Below are 20792 nucleotides of genomic sequence, written 5' to 3'. Positions count from 1 at the left end.
ATAGTATTGTCTCTTCTGAAGATTTGCCCCAAATGAAGTCATTATGGGTATATTAGGAATACTGTGCTGGTTCTTCTAGTAACAACTGAGACCTTAGCCTTCCAGCCTGTCCTGGTTGGCACTGTGGATGTAGAGGAAAGGGCACACATCTTGGAATTCCCCTAGACTTGTGTCCTGGTCCTGGGACTTTCGTGTAGCTGTCAGGGCCTGGTCGAGCACACCGGAGCTTCTGTGCAGATTGCAGGAGGTGCCTCTTCTGGGATGAGTTAGTCACAGGTACTTTCTGGGTGAACATACATGAAAGGTACACAGAACTGATGCAGCCAGTGCCTGAGTATGAAGCTTGGCTGGTGCAAGTTGGCCCTGGAGGGTCCTCCAGGTGTGACTCCTGTCATCTGTCACAAGGAGATACTGGCCTTTTTCACAGGTTCTGAGGCAAGCATATGTTTGTGCACGCCATCTTAGTGCTTTGAACATAGTCCATAATGAGTGCTCTGTGCGTGGCAAACCTGCCCCCTCCCTTACGCACAGTGCTCTTTAGTGTTGGGAGCTGTCACACTGAGGTGCATAGCTGCCTGAGACTGTCATTTTCCTGTAGAACTTAGAGGTCAGCCTCTGTTATTTCTGTGCTCTGTTAATTGCACTGACCAAAGGACTTGCTCTCCAAGTCAGTGGTGAAGCTCACTGACTCTGAGGCAAACAGGTCCATTTTCAAATCCTGCCTCTGGCACTGTTCTGTTCTGTGAGCTTGGGACATATTAATTAATCTTTGTATGCCTCAGTGTTCTTGACTGTGTAAAGGGGACAATACTAAGGATACCTTTGGGTGTTAAGTGAGGAAATGCGTGTGAAATATTTGGCAGTGGTGCCTGAGGTCTGGGTGCTGGATTAGTCACTGCTCTCATTCACGAGGCATTTCCACCACTAGGCCGTTGGAGCCCTGGGAAGCCTTGGGCTCTGGTGCCTGGTGCTGCAGGGCAGGATGTAGTGTGGCCCACCGAGGGGGTGCGCATCCTCCAGACACCTGAGAGGCTCACACTTCCTCTTCTCTGATAAATAATTCATTGTCTCCCCTAGTGATTTCTGGGCTTTGGATGTAAATGTCAGGGAGATTGACTGTCAGGGCTCTAAAATATTTGTCTTTCAGGATCTTCCAAAATTCTGGAGCTGGTGTGACTAGAGATTGAGTTGCCAAGTGAGAGCACCAGGAGGCTGTGTATCTGTGCTCTCAGGCAGAAGAAAATGGATGTGCTCCTGATTATATTGGATTTCTTGGTGTATGAGCTATTGTAAAAGGAAGAAATTAAGGAAAAAACATGCACCGAGTCAGAATAAACAAGAATGCATGTACATCAAGGAATCATATAATCTAACAGTGGACTGGCTAGGAAGAGAAATTCCAAATCAGGATATTAGGGACCATGGCCAGAATAATAAACAGTAGTTGTTTATCAGTCCCGCAGTACCATGCTCAGACTATAGTGGATCACTGTTGTCAACAGTGACTCTGTAAAATAGGGACAGTTCTGTGTTTATTTTTCACATTGGAAACTGAGGCTCAGAGGGGATTTGAATCCAAGTCTATGTAACTCCAAGTCAGTGTGCTCTGTGCCGTGCGCATTGGCTCCTTTAGTGTGGAAATGACCCTCAGTACCCATAGTGGGTGTGACTCTGCAGGAACAGTTTGGCTGGAATGAGGCAACCCAGGTCCCAGGGTTGCAGCTCGGCGGCTCCCTGGAAGGGGTGCCAAGCCACTGGAACATTTGGGCTCCCATTTCCTCTTCCGTTGAAGAAGTTATGTTTGCTATACTCGTCTCATAAGATTTTTAAGAATAAAATGAGATAATAGCAGAGAAAGTGTCTTGCAAACTTGATGATGCACATACAGAACTCATTATTAAATTTTTGATTATGTTGGGCTATTTTTCCATGATGCTCATGTCTTGATTGAATTAAAAAGTCTTTGCCTCATGCTTTCTGTCCCTTGTCAGCTTTCTCTTGGGATCTGCATGGGTGATTATCTGACAAGAGGGAGTTGTCCCTAGACTGTGGGATTAGAGCAGGTTCAGATGCACCATGGTCCAGCCCCTGTTTTTCTAATTGGAAACTTGGAACATAAGAAATGACTTATTTTCCAAATGCCTCTTTTTCAGTCATCAAATAGTGGATCAAAGTGTTTATTAAATGAATATTCCATATTCAGCTCTGTTTAAGTTCCTGTGGGACCCAGGAATTGAGAGCCCAGCTCAAACCTTACGGTTTACAGTACAAGGAGAGGAAAAGGGCAATAATTAGGAAACTGTCCACATTCTGCTATGAGGAGTTCATGTTGTGAGGCGGTTCAGCTCGCGAGGGCCTGACCTGCTTAAAACGGCCTAGGGAGGAGGTGCTGAGACTTGAGCTGGACCTGAAATGTTGGGATGTGAATTAGAGTTAGGGGTCTGATTGGGAATGAGGAAGATGGTCACAGGCAGGGGGACTAGAACTGCATGTAAGTAAAGGGACAGGGACTATCTGCATGTCTAGGGGAGGGTACTGAGGGGTGGAGGGCGAGGCAGGGAGAGGGAGGTGCTCTGTGTGTGTGTGTGTGTGTGAGTGTGTGTGTGTGTGTGTGTGTGTGTGTGTTTCTAGGGTTATACCTAGAAGTCTGGTCTTTTTATGTGGGTAGAGTCATCCAGAATGATGGAAGATTCTAGAGCCAAGGTATGACAGGAGCTGGGGCCAGGGAGAACCTGGAGTGGCACCTTGGAGTCTGGAGACTGTGTACAGGCATGGGATGGCACAGTTGCCCTGGGTGGACAGGGGTTTGCCCTGCAGATGTTTTTGTGACAAAATCTCCAGATTTGAGTGACACTTGAGTAAAGGAATTTGGGCAGGAGGAAGAGGAAGTATAGACAACTAGCTCCTTCCAAATGTTTGGATTTAGAGCTTGCATCGTTTTCCTTGCCTGGTTCCAGGATTCTCAGCTCTTTTTATAAAATGTGGGTGGTTGACAGTAGCAACTCGTTTCCAGTCCTTAAATTATTCCAAGTTCATTTATGAATATTTCATTTTTAGCTAACTAATTGGTCTTGAGGATCTGAATTATGGATGTACCAAGATGGGAGATTAGTTTTGTCACCATTGTGTTTGAGGCTTTTCAAAGCTTTCAGGGCCGATTTTGTGTTTCTTCCTTGACAACCAGATTGCACCTTGCTCATCAGTTTAATTCAGCCAGCTTTACTGGGTCAGGGCACCAGGCTAGGTGCAGAGTGGATGAGGCATCAGCAGGGCTAGGGCTCTGCCTTCAAGGAGTCTCCACTCTGTGGGAAGACAGACTTCCAGACAGCCCTGCTGGGTGGCACCCTGGCTGCATTCCCAGCCTGCTGCCAGCAAACTGTCTTTTGCACAGTTGGCACTGCTGCTCTTGGCTGTGTGCTCAGGTGTGTTGTGAGAAAACGTGGGGACTTGCCATGCCAGTTTGCCAAACTCCAGGTTAGGAGCACATGACTAAGTCCTCAACAGGCTTCTGACACCAGCCACAACCCGGGGGGGGGGGGGTCTCCAGGGCCACCTTCTCTGACCAGCTAGCTGCAAATTTGGGGATCTCTAGGGCCTTCTTTAGGCTTGATAATTTGCAAGAATTCACAGAACTAAGGAAAGTTCTGTTATTTCCTTTTGGTCCCCTCAGGGAGTCCTAGACTTCTCCTCTGACTTTAGTGCATGACAATAGCAAGATAATCTCCATCCAGGAAGCTCACAGAGCCTTGGCTGTCCAGAGTGTCTATTGGGCCTCAGTGACACACAGTCACCTGAATGGTCTCCAGACCCTCCTTGAGGTTGTGACTGCTCTCCAGTGCCTCTGGAGGTTGGAGCTGATGTACTGGAACCAAGGTGAAGCATCATCAATCATCCAGGGGCCAAGACCCCAGGGAAACACAGACCCTCCCATCCAGAGGGACATCTAGGAGTCTGGGGATCCCTCCCAGTCACCCAGAGAAAGGGCTGGACCTCTCTTGAGTTAGGTTAATTCTTGAATACGCAGCTGTGTCCTGAGAGAACATTTCAGAGCAGTGGCTTCTTCATGGCAGGATGCCAGAGTTGATCACTGGGGTTAGATCTGGGCCACAAACTTCAATAGACTGTTATGAACCATGTTTGTGCAGCTCAGCTAATGTGACATGTGGTGGGTGTTTCATAGACTTTGCTAATTCTGCTGCTCTGATATCAATTACTGCTTCAATAGGTTGTACATGCTGTTTTGAAGAATAATAATAGGAAAAGTTTTAATGACTTTGGGGTAAACACTTTTTCCTTACTCACTGCATTCCTTCTCTCCCCCATCCCTACATGTGGGGGCTGGTCCTCCTGGAAACAGCCTTTGTCTTCTCGTGGAAATTCAGTATTGGCGAAGGGACTGAGGGCTCTGGTCTGCTGCGTGTTCTGTCTGGACTCTCAGTGTGCCTTTATGGTTTGTAATTGTGCCTGTTGCTGTGGCTGAAGAGGCTGTGGTTGGACCCTCAGCCAAGGCAGACCTGTGCATTGCAGCTCAGCAGAGGCTTTGCTCCTGGAAATCTCCTGCCCCAGGAGAATGGGCGCCTCTCTATGTTCATGGGAACCCAGTGCCAAGGTCAGCTTCCTTGTCTAGAGTGCCTGCAGGTGAACTGCCTTCCTTGTAGACTCTGCCCCATAGCCTCCCTCTCTGACCATGAACACAGGCCACCCTTTTCATTAAAGGATCTCTGTGGTGCTAGCAGTGGGTAAAGTGGCTGGTGTTTCGCTGTGCAGAGCCACAACTTCAGAAAGAGCAGGAAGGTCCCCCAAAGATATCCTCATCCATAGACCAGTCTTCAACCAAAATGATGCCAGGACCTGGAGTCCTCCCTTTTCCCTGCTGTCCAGATTCCGAGGACTGCCCAGATTGCATTCTTTAGTCAGACAGATGGCTGTGGTCTTGGGGATTTCGGCCTGACCAGGAGTGGCCCCCTGGTTGGCTCTTTCAGGGGTTCCTCTCAAAGTCACATCTTCTGCTTCACTTTGCACGACTGTACATGCTGCTCTGCTTCCCGACCCTGCTTTGCTCTTAATTTCTACCTTTATTTCAGAGATACAAGCCTTAAAGATGAACACTAATCAAGAAGAAATGCATGTTATAAAATGATTTGGAACTTGGCTTTAAAGCAGCTCTGATCATGCCATTTAAAATCAGTAGGTCGCTAGGAAACTTGAAAAATATTGTTATTGTCTTTGCCCTATAATTTGTGGCTTTAGATTGTAATTATTTTTTTCTCTTTCTCACCAGGACAATTTGACTTCTTGAAATAATCTGAATAGTTGTCTGACTCATTAAGAGTATGACAAGCTCAGCAGTGTCTGAGAACTCTTTGCAAAGAAGCAGCGAGATCTGGATTTAAAAGGAAGTGGTGGTTAGCGAGGATTTTGGTCTGGGGGCCAACAGCCACAGCTTAGTTCTCAAGCTTCACAGAAGGAGCATGTGCAAAGGTTCACCCGACAGTCTTGAGGCAGAATATCATAAGATCCAGTACCATCAGCATTTAGGCACAGGAACAGTAGGACTGGTGATGCTGCTGCAGCCGGGCCCTTCTAGGGCTTCTTTAGACTTTCATTTTTAATAAAATGGGAGACCTGAACATATTCTTACATTTAGAAATTGAGTGCGTGCCCTGCCTTGCCACCCAGTGTCACTCCACCCTGCTCTCTTGTTTCCTTTGCAGAGTTTTTGGTCATGAAGAGGAAGAGAGGCAGGCCTAAGGGGTCCACAAAGAAGCCCAGTGCTGAAGAGGAGCTGGTGGAAAACTTTGTGAACCCTAGCGACGAGGGTCCACTGGCTCCAGAGGAAGGGGCTGGCTTGACCCCGAGCAGCCTGGAGTGTGGCAAGTGCTGTCGGAAGTTCTCCAACACGCGCCAGCTGCGGAAGCACATCTGCATCATTGTGCTGAATTTGGGTGAGGAGGAAGGAGAAGCAGGTAAACGGACCAGGTGACCATGTGGTTTCTCATAGAGATGTACCTACGCATACTTGCTTACGGCTTTGCTTGCTGCTTGGGATAACATGCACTTATTCAGGTCTCCCCCATCTCATTTTCATAATGGTTACTGACTATTACTGTGTATAATCTTTCGAATTAATGTACCATCTGTGAGCTGGAGCCCATGGTGTGCAGGCCCAGGGTGCCTTGGTGGTGCTTTGGTGGGTCATAGAGAGAGTAAAACAGTTTCTACCCTTGATGAGCTTATGTTCTGTGAAAGGAGATTGAGTTTTAAAATGCACAATGACAAAGGATAGAAAATTGTTCCTGGGAGAGAGTGTACTGGTACAAAGTCAGTGAATCTGGTGCCACAGTTTGGCATTTGGCTGATGGGTGGGAGGTTGTCTTAAGGATGGACAGGGCCATGTGGATAGTGTGAATGACTTGGGGACTCAAAGCTGTGTTAGGAACCTGATTGGCCACCAGTGGCTGAGGACTGGGGTGAGGAGGTTAGCTCTGAAGTAGCTCCTACAAAGGGCTGAAGAGGAATGGCCTCCAGCAAGGGAGGACAGCTGAGGACAGCTTCTCTTAGACCACCTTCCCAGAGGAGCGAGGTTGCAAGGCTGTGCTGTAGGCACGAGGCCTCCAGTGGCTCTGTAATTATTGTTTGCTTCTGGGCTGTTTTTCAAGATTTCAGGCTGCTCCCGTGTTTAGGAAGATCTTGGTGTTCCCTGCTTTGCTCAGCCTGCTGCATGAGAGGCCATTCAGGTCAAAAACTCCGGCTCTGGAATGTGGCTCCTGGGGTTGGAATCCCACTTAAGCACTTCTAAATCCCTTGTGCCTCTGCTCAGTCTCCTTGTCTGTAAATGGGGCTGGAAGCAATACTGTTGCATGTGGTTGCTCTGAGTATTAAATTAGACAGGACTTGTAAAGAGCATCATAGCCTTACAGAAGTACCCAGTAAATATCAACCAGCTGTCTGTCCTTTTAGCTGTTGAGGGCCATGCAGAGACAGCACTATTTTCTTTCTTTCTTTTTTTTTTTTTTTTATTGGTTGTTCAAAACATTGACAGCACTATTTTCATTTTTCTTTTTTAAAGGATACACTTGGACACTTAAAGATGAAGTAATTTGTCCCAGGTCTCTTAGTCAGGGGACTTGGCCTTTGAACCCTGGCCATCCTACTTTGAACCTCTGCTCTTAAACTCTTTACTGTAAATGCCTCCCTCCGAACAGTGAAGCCAGACCCTTGGTGTGCAGAATCCTAGCACAGATTGGATGGATTATTGAGTAATTCATCAACTAATACTGATGAACATCTAGGATGGTGGCCAGGCTCATTGCCAACATCTGTGCAGGTTGTAGAAGATATACGATGTGGTTCTTCTCCTGAAAAGTGCCTGTGGAAACCTTATCACTGCAGGGTTAACAAGCAGCAGCCCAGGTCCCAGCTCGGCAGTGGGGACAGTGGTCCTGAGTCAGTACGGGCAGTGGCCATGTCAGAGGAGTGGGTAGCAGCTGCAAGATTGCAGAAGGATCAGTGCTGTTTGGGAGCCTAAAGTTCTTTTGGAGAATAAGAGCAGTTTTAGAGAGGAAATATTGAGGAGTAGTCTAGCACCCACCTTCTCCGACCTGTTGCCCGGCTTTGTCAGTCTCTGCACTTGGGTGATAGGATGTCCCAGTCTCTCTCTGTCACACACAGACATGCACACATACAACCTGCCCCATGTGTCCCAGTCTCTCTCTGTCACACACAGACATGCCGGCACAGCTAGTTAATGCTCATTGCATTTTAGCCAGAAGGACCTTCTTTGGCTGACAAGGCTGCCCTGTTTGTGTTTCTGCCTGGCCTTTCTGAGAACCCAGTTCTCTGACCGTCCAGTGCCGTCTCCTCGCACATCTGTGTTGTTTCTGGGCCTTGTAGGTATCTCCTGTCAGGCTTTTCTGTGATGCACCCAGCCACCTTGGTGACTAGGCTGGGACGACGGATTGCACTCTGGCAACACCAGACATTCCTCTTCCTTTCCCATCCCCAAATCTCAGGCCTATGTCTGGCTTTGGACAGTGTGAGTGGGTCATAAGGTGTGTGGATGTTCCTGGCTGCAAGGGTCAGGGTCTGCTTTGTGTATCAGTCCTTCAGTGTCCCCTTCACCTCACCAAATGACCCTTGCCATGTGGCACTGTGGTACCATTTTCCCGTGCTATGCAGGACTTTGTTTTGCTGCCAGCCGTGGTACATCTGATGAAAGTTCAGGTTCCGTCAGATTTTTTTTGCTGTTGTAAATAGCTCTTTAGTAAATTCTTAGTAAATCTGTAGGTGTATGTGTGAACATATGCACGTATGTGTACACGTACCTGTTTATTATGAGTATGTACGTGTGTATCTGTTTCTAGACTTCTAGAAAACTCCCAGCAACTTACATTCCAAAAATGTCTTGAGAGTGCTAATTGGAGATTATACTTTTTGTTTTCTCTTTTAATGACATAGAAAACGCAAAGAAGAAAACCACAGTGGCCCACAATCTCGCTGCCCAGGCCTGGCGCCCTTTGTGCTGCTGAGGCCGAGAAGCCCCTCCTGTTGTGCACCCTGCCTGGGCCGTCAGGATGGGGTCGCTGTGCTCTTCGGTGGTCATTTCTAGTTCTCCATGTGGCAGGCACATTCTTTATGACAGTATTTTTCATCTAATGAGCTTTTTCTGACACTTTTTATGTTACAGAGGCTGTTCTCAGTGTCTCATAGCTAATCACTCTTGGAGTTCTCCTGGCAACCTTTAAACAAGGCACTGTCATTATGCCCATCGTATAGGAGAGGAAACTGAGACAGCGAGGCCCAGCAGTGGGCCTGTAGCACATAGCCTGTGAGTGGTGGACTTGGTTGTGGCTTTTGACTGGTTGCTGTGGGTCCTGACCCAGGCAGTCAGTGACTGTCCACTCTTGTCATCTTTAGAGCCTGTACAGCATCTCATCACATGTACAGGCCACAGATCTTACCCCATTGGTTTTCAGTTGATGGGTGTTTAGGATTGTTTCAACTTTTTCTGCCTGATGAAAAAACACTTCTCAGGTGAGTCTTGAGCATGCATTTTTCTTTCATTATTACCATCTTTTACCCTGTGCCATTTTCATCTTAGGTAATTGCCTGGTAACTAATTGCTGGGTGAACAGGGCCTGTTTTGCACGTTGACACACCAGGTACATTGTCAGACCACCGTGAGAAAGTGTGCGTCAGTTTCTACCCCAGCTGTGTTGCTCATATTGCCTTGTTCTCTGGTTTCTCCCTGCCAGTCTCAGGTGGGGGTGATTGTTTTAGTTTGCAGCTCTTTGGTCACTTATGATTGTTCCTGTACATGGGTATTAACTATTTGTGTTTGGTGTGTGGTTGGGAATATTCCTTATTAATGTCCTTTACTTATACCTTTGAATTAGCACATAGGCTGCAGATATTTTTCAGTTTGTTCTTTATCATTTAATCTATCTGTAGCCTTTTTGGCATTTTGCTGGCACAATATATTTCTTGCCTTTGTATCATAGTTAGAAAATTTTCCCAAGGCCTGGCATGACAGGAAGTATGCTTCTGTGTGCCTCTGTGACTCAGATGCTTTCATTTTACCTGTATTTTTGATCTGCCTGCAAATTACATTTTTACATCAGTTGGAAAGTGAGACACTTATATATATTTGATCAATAAATTTAAACAAGGGAATAATCTTAATAAATGCAATTTAGCCAATGAACTATTTTAAATCATAGGGTCCATGGACAAAAATTAGGGTGTGATAGTTCAAAGTCTAAAAAAACCCTTTAAAAAATAAACCTTTGCATTTCAGAGGTATTATGAATTCGTAAGAAGTTACCAAGACAATGCAGAAAGATTTCATGTGCCCTTCACTCAGGCCCCCACCCACGTGCTGTATCTCACACAGGTGTAGCCTGATACCAAGATTGTAAGAATGTGTATGTGCTCGCCACTGTCACTCGTCGTCACTCACCACAGGGGGAGACTTGTGTCAGCAGCTGCTCCAGTAGGAGGCAGAACTGCCCTGTTCCCCCAAGCTGACCTTGAGCTGCCCCCTTCCCTAATCCCCATCTGGAAACCACTGATGTGGTCTTGAACTCTGTGATTTTATCATTTCAAGAATGCTATGTAAATTTAATCCCATAATATATGGCCTTTTGAGGTTGGCTTAAAAATCCTGTTTAGACCCCATTTCTAATTTGATAATTGAGGAATTTAGGTCCAGAGGTGATGTTATGGAGTGTCCCTGCTCATTTTGGGTGGCAGTGGGGGCAGGATCCCAGTCTCCCTGTTCTTGCCCAGTTACTAGCCCGTCCATCACATGCCTGTCTCACAACCAATCTGGCTTCCACTTGGAGGATATGGAGTTGAAGTGTTTCAGTGCTCCTCTGCCAGGTTTTTCTCTACATCACAAGAAATTGAGTTCTACTTGTGCTTTTCCTGGTGTTCACTGTCTATAGTTCTCTAGCAAGGATAACAGGGTAACAGGCACAGTCCCTTCTAATAAGATCTCAGCTGCCTCTTGCAACAGGCAGTACAAAAATCGGTCTTGTATTCCATGGTTTGAAATGACCTGAATGGACTTTAATTTCATAAGTACCTAGTGGGAAGGTGTAAACTCTGGGTGTGTTTTTCTCTCTGGCCACAGTAAAAGCTTCTCAAATACGTAGAAATGACCTTATGCCCAGCTGCCGTGTGGCTGAGGTCCATGCAACTGCACCATGTTCTTGAGTTTGCCATATAACAGTATTACCATTTGGAAAATTCTCACATGATTCCTTTAATATATGCTCTGTAAAGAGCAGTTCAATAATATTTCAAACAATTGACCCTGACTCTATAGCTTGTTAAAACAATTAGAAGAAAACGAAATAAGATTTTTTTTTCCTCTACTGTGAACCCTGTCAAGTTAAAATGACACTTTTGATATGTACTCCACATTTACTTCATTCTGCATTTGAATAGTAAAAGAAACTGGAAAACTAGACTTTTTCCCCCGCTGCTATGTGGAACAGCTGGTGTTTTTGAGAAACATTTTGCAGCCTACAGAAAATCAGTATGTCTAGTTTATAAAAGTGGCTTCTGAACCTTTCTAAGCTTGTTATTTCTGGGGTCATTTTATGCAAAGAGAATTGTAAAAATTTCCTTTTAGTCTTGTCAAACCCTTCCTTAGAGGAGCAGGCGTGGATTTCATGGCTGCACCTGAGGTGCGCCTGTGTTCTTCATGGGGCTGTTTCCACAGCGTTTCAGGACCCTGCCTCTGCCTGCGTTTGTTAGTCACACAGCTGACTTGGTAAATACCTGAAAATTGGGTTTGAGTTGCATTTGAAAATTTGTGGTGAGGAGATGGTGCAGCGCCAGTCCCTGAGCGTTACACTTGTCTCTGTGGAAATATGTGTATTGGCACCGTTTCTTTTGGCCACCTGTATGCCCTTGTTTTTTCTCAGTACTACTCAGGGAATGAAATTTGGAGTTCTGTAGCTACACTTGGCTTGGCAAAGTTCAAGGTCCCTCTGTGACCCTCTTCCCCAGCTCTGCTCCTGCCTCTCCGCTGCTCCTCTTCTGCCTGTCCCAGCACTATCCCTGATTCTGCCAGTGGTGGGGACTGGGGCAGGCTGCACCCCTAGAGCAGAGCTCCTCCAGGTCACAGGGACATGACCTCACCATGCTTACCATGCCTGCTTTCTTGTGGGTGCTGCATGTCCATTGCAGGTTCTCAGGGGGCTCTGCTTGCTCAGTGACCCAGCGAGGAAGCAGTCACCACCTTGAACTTGGCAGGTCACAATACAGGGGAGAAGGAGAGCCTTGGGTGGTTTCACTTTGGCCCAGGAGTGATATCTGCTGTTTCTGTTTATGCAACTTATTGGCCAGGAGGGGTCATGCAGCCCCACCTGACTCTGGGACCAGGAAGTGCAGCCCTGCCATGTTCCCAGGGCAACAGGAAACTGAAGTGCTTGGTGGGTGTCCCACATGACTTTGCTACTGACCTCACTGTCCAGCTCCTAATAGGTGTTCTTCCCGGTTCCATCTCGGTGACTGGCCCCACCATCCAGATACCTCAGTCAGAAGCCCCCTCATCTGCTGCATCCCTTTCCTTATCACAGTGGCTGGCTTCCTGCTGAGTAGCTCCCCTCCCCTCCCCATCCCGGCCCCTGTCTCTGTGGGTCAGGCCCCAGAATCTTTCCAATGGACTCTGCTTAGAGTTCAGCTCTGCCCTTCCACTGCAGTGGTTGGCAGATAGTTGGGGGATACATCTCTGGTCAAATCCATTCATTTACTAGTAAGCTGTATATTTTTAATGTAATGAGTATTCAGAGTCCTTACTGTGGACCTGCCATTTTTCCTAGAATTGTACAAATATCAACTCATTTCTTCTTCATAAAACTCCCATGAGGCAATTATTATTTTTGTCCCCATTTTACAATTAGGAAACCAAGGCATACATCCTGTCTAGTACCACATTGTAGTCAGTGATGGGCCTGGAATGTGAACTGAGGCATTTCGGCTCAGTTAGGTACACTGCTATATTAATATGTTATAGATATTATAAAACATATGTAAAAGACTAAGTGTCAAAAGGATGAAATAAGAAGGGTAAAGAGGAATTCTTGTTCTTACCCCGAAGATGGCCTTCCAAAATGCCCATCACTGTTCAAGAGAGTCTGAGCCCCTTGAAAGCCTACTGGGTCGTTTGAGAGCTGGCTCCTGCTCCACTCTGTACCTGACTTCCTTCTTAGCCCTTGCCACCTTTCCCACCTGGGGGGACAGGGGCCTTCAGAGGCCTGTGAGTGGCAGGTATCCTGTGCTCTCCTCATCTCTTGTGCACATCATTTCTTTTGTTTGGGGTGCCCTTTGTCCTTTCTGCTCCAAGTAACTGCACTCCTTCAACAATGTTGGAACCCTGGCAGCCCCCTGAACCACTGGGGCCCTGTCATATCACCTGTGCCTTCTCCTTGGACAGTGGAACCCTCTCCCATGCCAGTCACTTCCTGCTCATCTCTAGACAGCAGCTTCAGTCCCATTGGTGATTAAGTCTTTTGATGAGGTGTGTCAGTTGGTACCACGTATCCCACCCTGTCAACTGCTGGCATCCAGGGCTGTTAGTAAGCAGGGCAGGCTCAGGACCTTTTATGGGTGGGGAACATTCACCCACAAAGTCCTTTATACTAGGACTTTTGAAAGTAACACTTTCTTGATCAGCATCATGGAGGCCAGCCTGGAGATTGGTGCTCTTGGGGACTCTGGTGGAAGCCAGTGGTCTGGTGCTTAGAGGCAGTATTGCTGTCTGAAGCTTAGTGGGCTGCTCACTACCTCCTGGAGTGGAAGGGCCTGGGCCTGGTGGGTGTGATGCAATCCCTGATGCAAGGGATGTAATGAATGGTTCTGAGAGAAGCAGGTGGCTGTTGTGCATTGTGACCATGTTTTGAAGGAGTGCTGTCTGTGGCAGTCCTGAGGTCTGAGATACTCTGGAGTGACGGCCCTGGGCCCCATGGCCGTTGAGGCAGGACATGCTCCCCAGATGTTGAGGAGGTTGGCTACAGCTGTGGGCTATGTGAGGTCCCTGCAGCAGCAGATTCTCATCTCCTACTCCTGAGTTTATGCTCTTGTGGGCTCTGAGCCAGACTTTGGGGATTGAACTTGAGTAAGAGGAGTTTCTTCCCTTGAGCAGCTGAATCTGGAGAGCAGGCAGGGATATAAATAGATGAAATGTGGTAGTGGGCTGAGCCACAGGTGAAGGGGCATGTCCTGGAAGGTTCCCTGGAGGAGGGGGCTGTGGGCTGTGGGCTGCAGGCTATGAGCTACTCCTCTATCGATGATTTGGCAGTGGGGGAGGCGGTGGAGAGGGAGGTGCAGGAGGCATTTGCTGCCTGAAGTTTCATGCAAAAACCTGCAGCTGAGGGAATGTGAGCACAGGTCAGGAGTGGGGTGGTTTGTTGCAGCTGTATGTGCAGTGACTGGGGCAAGGTGCAGTGAAGGCCGCATGCCTGTCCTGGGTTTGTGTCAGTCAGTCCCTGTGGGAACAGTGCCCTGGAAGCAGTGCTCACCTGTCCTTCTCTCATCACAGGAGAGACAGGAAGATGTAAGAAAGCCCCGGGGAAGAGGGAAAGCAGAGGATGCATATTCAGCAGGTAACAGAGCTGCTGGGTCTGAGAAGCTCTTAAACTGCTGTCTTAGCAGGGTGGAGCAAATTGGTGGCAGAGCCCCGGAATATAATCCCTCATCAGTCTGCTGTTCTGACAACTGTTCTGGGCCTTTTGTTAATGTGGTTGATAACATTTTTGCTCTCTGGGGCATTTTGAGATTTAATTAGTTCTGGGGCAATTTAGAATAGGTGCTTTAGAATATTAGTGCAGTGTTAATTATAAATGAATGCATATGAACTAATTTCTTCAAACGTGTGATTGCATTTACATTTAACTCTTCACCTGCCCATTCTCAGTGTAGCATATCTTGTCTGACTATCAGGTTGCAAGAGGGGACTCTGACAAATTGTGTTGGGAGTTCAGGGTGAAACATGCACACCCAGATCACATAGGATTGGGAAACAAGGCAGGGTCTCTGCTGAAGGGGCTCCTAGGACAGGAGGGGTGGAGGGCAAAGCACAGGAAGCGTTTGTGGTAAAAGGAACTTAACTTGGATTTTGTTCCAGCTGGGTTTCCTTCTTGGTGAGGTTTCCTTGATCAGAGCTTGGGACAAGAGTGTGTGCATGTGCATGTGTGTGCACTTGTGGGCACCAGGGGGGCTGCTGGCATGGGGGGAGGTTCAGCACTGGGGCATGGACTCCCACTCCAGAGCGTCTGCTTCCCCTCCAAGGTTCACATGCCCATTGTGCACTGTCATCACTTTAAAAAGTGCTGTGGGGTTTCCAAAGGAAGTGAAATATAAAGAATGATGTCAGTGTGCTAGGGGTGAAGAGCAGTATGGCACAGATGTCAAGAAATCAAAGTCACAGTCCTGAGATTGTCAGTGACTCCCGCAGGCTAGGTGGCAGGTGAGGCAGCGCTTCACTGCTGCTCTTTATTAAGACCATAAATGAAACTCAAGTGGTCCAGTTGTCCCCTTCTCTGAGGGAGCGACGTCCCCAACACCCTCAGCTGATGCCTGGACCCATGGATAGGACCAAACCCTGTATATACTGTGTTTTTTCCTGTAAATAGATACCTATGATAAAGTTTGATTTATAAAGTGAGTACAGTAAGAAATTAACAGTAATAGTAAAATAGAATAATTAGAACATTATACTCTAATAGAAGTTATTTGCAACCTATGAATTGATTGATTTCTGAGATTTTTGGATGGTGGTTAACCATGGGTACCTGAAGCTATGCACAGGAGCCTGGTGTAGCTCCAGTCTCAGGCCTGAGTGGGACTTTTGCATGTAGCATACACATCTCAAGGGCCACTGTGTGTGTCTCACCATGTGAGGGGCTCTGCGTCTCTTCTCTCTTGTTAGCCTTACAGTGATTGATTCTGCAGATGCGATCATGGTTCAGAGAGAGTTCTAAGTTCGTTTAGCTGAAAGGCAGAGCCCAGGTCTCCACTTAGATGCCCTTGACTCCACATCTGGCTTCTCCACCATGCCTTATCTAGATGGGGACGTTTACTTGAAGTGGTATTTGGAAGAGTACCTCGTGTGTCCTGATCCAGTAGATTTTAGGTTCTTGCTCTTTGGGGGTGTTCAGTGGCTTGTGCTGCAAGTACACCAAGGAGGACGTGGGAGGTTGTCAGGGGAGCTGGCTGGGACCCCACTCACCATCTAAGGAGTCATGTCCTTCTATCTTTGATTATGTTGAAATTGCCCAAAGAGGTCACTTGGAAAAAGTCCTGCTCTTATAAAGACTTTGAAAGGCACCATTCTGGTGCATTGATAGTCACAGCTTGATCCTCCTAGGACACAGCTTGAAGGGAGGCTTGATGGACCAGGGACTGTAGCTAGGGCCTTGCTTTCTGGAGGACCACATTGGTAAGAGCGTTGGAGAGAAAAGTGAGACTGAAAAGACTGGCTGAAAGGGCGGAGGTGTGTGGATTAGTGGCGTTTCAGGTGCTAATTGTGCCTGAAAGTGCTTTGCAAACCGTCTTGGTACCCCGCGTGAGGAATTGCTATGGTAGAGTGGTTTATCTCTGTTTGATGATGCTGGTCAGAGGAGAAATACCAAAAGGTGTACACTGCAACTAGATATTTCTGTGTGAAAGCCACATCTTCTGAGAGGATCGATACTGCTCTCCTTCCCTGTGACCTGGCTCCCCAGGGTAGGGTCAGAAAGCATTTATAGGGTTATGATGTCACCTACTCTGGCATTTAAGCATTTCAGACAGATTTCAGTTATTGATCTTTCTAAAATACGTTCTGTTTTTTCTTGGATAAGAGTCTTTTCTAGAGCTCAGTGAAAATATTTTCAAATATTTGCTACAGTTTGAAAACAGAATATTACTGTAGATTTGTGTGTGTGAGTCACAGTCTATTACTATGACAAAATACCTGAGATAATCAACTTACAAGATGGAAGGGTTTATTGTGGTTAGAGGTCTCAGAGGGTTTCAGACGTTTTAGTTCATGGTTGCTTGGCTCTGTTGTTTTAGGGCCTGTGGTGAGGCAGCACTTCTTGGCTGGGAGTGCGTGGTAGAGCAAAGTTCCTCACCTCATGGTGACCAGGAAGTAAGAAAGAGATAGGGAAAGGCTGGGGGACCAATAGCCCCTTCCAGGGCACAGCCCTAGTGACCTATCTTCCTTCCTCTGGCCCTACATCCTGAAGGTCCCACCACTTCCCAGCAGTGCCAAGCTGAGGGCCAGGCCTTTAACACAAGGGTCTTTCGGGAGATACTCCTTATCCAAAGCATAGCCCTTGTGATTCCCACATGCCCCTGAAGCAGGACATTTGGAAAGCAGTTGTTTTGAAAGAGGCATCTGGAAGACTTGGATAGACCTGGATCCCCTCCATGCAGCCCCCTTGATCTTTTTGTTTTCCACACTAAGATGTCTTTCTTAGGACTTCAGCTTGGCCACTGCTCCTCTTCAGGTGCTCTGCCTAGGCTCGAGGTCAACCGGACGTTCTATGGAACAAGGATAAATGAATTATCCATAATTCCCATTTGATATTAGTGGGCAGCTAGATTTCTGCTGGGAGCTCTCTGACTGCCCCATGTCCTGCCATCCCAGCAGGGTGACTCTTCACAATGTGTGTGTTGCTAGGGGGTTCAGACTGTCTTGTGTAGGCAGATGGCCCTGATTCTTGGAGCATAGCTCTTGCTTTCTTCCTCTCCCAAGAATCACCACCACTTAGCAAGAAGTGGCTCTGTAGAGCTGGAAGAGCCTGCGTGCCCTGGGCACGCATAATGGATTATAAATGCCTGGCCCTGGAGGCTGGCGCTGGAATGGTGATCTGCTGTGCCTCGAGCCAGCGGTGCAAGCAAGTGCACTGTGGACCTTGGCTGCAGGCTCCACTGGGACTGTTCAACTGTGTAAAGCCACTGGGAGCAATTGTCCTTGGCTGAGGGCCCAGAGAGCAAATGCCAGCTTTTGTTTTGCTCACCTTGGCCTTTAGCACAGTGGCCCTGGGACCCCTGTCAGAGGGAGGTGGGTTGGGGGTCGATGAGCTGCTCAGCAGCAGTGTTTGGGGCTGTGGTATGTGAACAGACCTTCAGTTAAGCTTTTTCTTTGCCCCTGGAGAAAGCAAAAGAAAGGAAGCTGAAGAGAATGTGGGCATTATCTGGGGGGAAAGTAGGAAAATTTAAAAAATCAGTAACTCAGAGGAAGCAGGAAACTATTTAAAAGCACCTTCTTCTTTTTTTTTTTTTTTTGCTTTTTAAAAATTATTAGTTGTTCAAAACATTATATAGCTCTTGACATATCATATTTCATACATTTGATTCAAGTGGATTCTGAACTCCCATTTTTACCCCGTATGCAGATTGCAGAATCACATCGGTTACACATCCACGTTTTTACATACTGCCATACTAGTGTCTGTTGTATTCTGCTACCTTTCCTATCCTCTACTATCCCCCCCTCCCCTCCCCTCCCATCTTCTCTCTCTACCCCATCTACTGTAATTCATTTCTCTCCCTTGTTTTTTTTTCCCTTTCCCCTCACTTCCTCTTGTATGTATGTAATTTTGTATAACCATGGGGGTCTCCTTCCATTTCCATGCAATTTCCCTTCTCTCTCCCTTTTCCTCCCACCTCTCGTCCTTGTTTAATGTTAATCTTCTTCTCATGCTCTTCCTCCCTGTTCTGTTCTTAGTTGCTCTCCTTATATCAAAGAAGACATTTGGCATTTGTTTTTTAGGGATTGTCTAGCTTCACTTAGCATAACCTGCTCTAGTGCCATCCGTTTCCCTGCAAATGCCATGCTTTTGTCATTTTTTAGTAACAGCACCTTCTTGAAAGGCCAAGATACAGGTGAGCTGGGTGAGAAACGCCATGCACTCACAAAAGCACCCACCAGCATGACTTCCAGCAGGAGTCTAGGAGGCGCGTCGGTGGGGAAAAGTCAGCCTTGCATAGTGCAGACATGGGTCAAGTGAGGGTGCCGGGAAGTTCATGAGCACCCAGGTCAAGTGGGAATGCGAACTCTGGTGTCCAAAAGGAAATGAGCATAGACTTACCAACAAGACTTGTTAAAATGCCCTTCTCTTCTTCCCTCCATGTTTCTTGCACTTTCACAAAGAAGTGCTGAGCCCTTGCACTTGTGGCCAGCGTCTCTGGGTAGCATCCAGGTCCTCATGCTGGTCCTTGTCACCAGCCACATGGTTGGTGTCTGACCTTGAATTATTCGTTGCTTCCTAATGCCCTGGGCACTGGCCTCAGCGAGTATACCTGCTCTTCTCTATAGGGCCCTGGTCCTGGAGCCATCTGCCAAGATCATCGCCAAGAACCTTAGCTGCTCAGTGTGGTTCCTGGCCCAGTGTGCCCAGAGCCATCAGAAATCCTGTGCTGAGGCTTCTGAAGCTCTGGAGACGAGAACATGGTTGGCCTGGGCTGTGGGTCCACAGCGGGTGACATGGAGAACAGAGGCTGTGGGGCTCCCATCTGTGCACTTCGGGTAGTCCTGGGGGTATCTTGGTTTGTGCGCCCGGGAGCCACTGTGGCTACAGGCAGTTTATCTGGATGTAGTCTCAGGACGTGGGCGTGCGGGTGTGGGGACTGGGGCATTGCAGAGAGGGAGCCAGGGGTTTTTCACAGGGTGCTGCTGGGCTGTGGGTTTGGACTCTGGGGATGCGGCCACAGTTTCTGCCAGCATCAGTCACTGCAGTGGTGGTTCAGAGAGATGCTGCTGGCTTCACTGTGGCTGCTCCTGTGTCAGGGAGGATCCGAAGTGTGCAGAGAGCCCACAGGCCCAGGCAGGGGGCTGTTGGCTGTCCAGTAGCATTGAAAGGCACGTGATTGTCACCTGCTCTGTCTTTCCCAGGCTTTTTTCCTACTCTCTTGCATTTCTTACTCCTTCACCTTCTTTTTCATGCCCCCTATCATCACTTTGGCTTTGGGCAGCAAGACTCTGGCACATGAGCCTTTGGGGAGCAACTGTCCCCCAGCCATTGCAGTGGGTCAGGGTGCATGTGCAGATCCAGCAGCTGCAGTCAGCTTGGGGGGTTTGGTTGACTTGTGGTTCATATTGTCGGAGCCCACAGAGGGAGCATGTGTGCTTGGAAGTCATGGCCTTATCTGTGCAGGGGCAGGGTATAGGTGGTTTATGGAAAACCTTGGTGCTAAGAGCCAAGTATATGATGCATGGTCGAAAGGTGACGCCAGCTAGCCATTGAGATGATATGATTATGTTAAGATTTGCATTCATATGGATATTGGACTCCTGCTGTTCACCTAGGCCGGCTAAGGGAGGCTAAGGGACTCCTGGAGAGTTCCCATTGGTTGGGGAAGTACAGTAGGAGGGAGTTCCGGGGGAGGAGCTCTCTCTGTGGTCCGGGAGGACGCCGCGTGGGTGGAAAAAATCTTCCCCGGGCGGTACCGGGCGGTACCGGACATTGGCGGCAGTTTCAAAAAATAAACTTTGTTCCTGCTCGAGTGGCTCGTGATTTTGTGCCCAGCCAGACTGCGGCACCTTGGAGGGCTTTATCTACCACCTTCTCCTGATGAGGAAGGGAGTGCAGCCATTGAAGGTGTTTAAGGAGAAAGAGACAGTTCAGGTTTTTGAGGAGAAAGTGTTTCACTCTAGGGTCGAGGTATAAGGTGGTTTCTGAGTGTGTTACTCAAGACCTTACTAGTGCAGGCATCATTTAAAAACGAATTAAGAATCAAGTCTCTTCCTTATGTGACAAGGAGTCTGGGCCTTGGGTCCAGCACAGCTGTGCCATTAAGTTCAGGATCTCCCTTTTCCTTTGTGACCCTGAAGGCACTGACCCGGGCTTCCACTTGCCCTGCCATGGTGGCTGGCCCCTGCTGCAGTTCTAGGCAGGGGCATGGCAATGTCCATGGCAGTTCCTCACCTACTAGGCAGCAGAGCCCCTCTCAGAGCCCCTGGCCCCCTTCTCCTGGACAGCACTGGCTGGGCCCAGGTCCTGTAGGACAGCTGCAGCAGCTTCTTAGCTCTGTGGAGGGGCTCTTGCCCTCAAAGAGGGGTGGGAGCTGGAAGTGGGTAGGGGTAGGGTGGGTGCCAGCACTGGCACTTCCCAGCAGCCACTTTCCCAGAGGAAAGTTCAAGCAGGAGCTGCTGAAGAGTTAGCCGACAGGCGGATTCTGGCCCAGTCCTGCCTTGTTCACAACTCAGGGCTTTCCCCACACTGGATTTTAATGTGACAAGGCTTCCAAACCTTGCCCCCCCCCCCCTCCCCTCCCACTCTCACTCACCCTCT

The 20792-nt window shown here is 48.0% G+C and overlaps 1 protein-coding gene across 8 annotated transcripts in view; it reads left to right on the top strand.

Moving 5' to 3' along the window:
• The window catches only part of Zfat (zinc finger and AT-hook domain containing), a 179049-nt gene that overhangs the window by 37791 nt on the left and 120466 nt on the right, over window positions 1–20792 (top strand). For all 8 annotated transcript variants that reach the window (XR_007347257.1, XM_048802174.1, XM_015486509.2 and 5 more), the window contains one exon: window positions 5715–5966. Coding sequence is in view for 7 of the 8 variants with exons in the window: in XM_048802174.1 (XP_048658131.1) it covers window positions 5715–5966 (252 nt within the window). In the remaining variant the exon portion in view is untranslated. The remainder of the gene's footprint in view (window positions 1–5714; window positions 5967–20792) is intronic.

Source organism: Marmota marmota, unplaced genomic scaffold, assembly GCF_001458135.2.
Source record: "Marmota marmota marmota unplaced genomic scaffold, marMar, whole genome shotgun sequence".
Classification (NCBI taxonomy): domain Eukaryota; kingdom Metazoa; phylum Chordata; class Mammalia; order Rodentia; family Sciuridae; genus Marmota; species Marmota marmota.
This window is presented reverse-complemented; position numbering and strand designations above follow the sequence as displayed.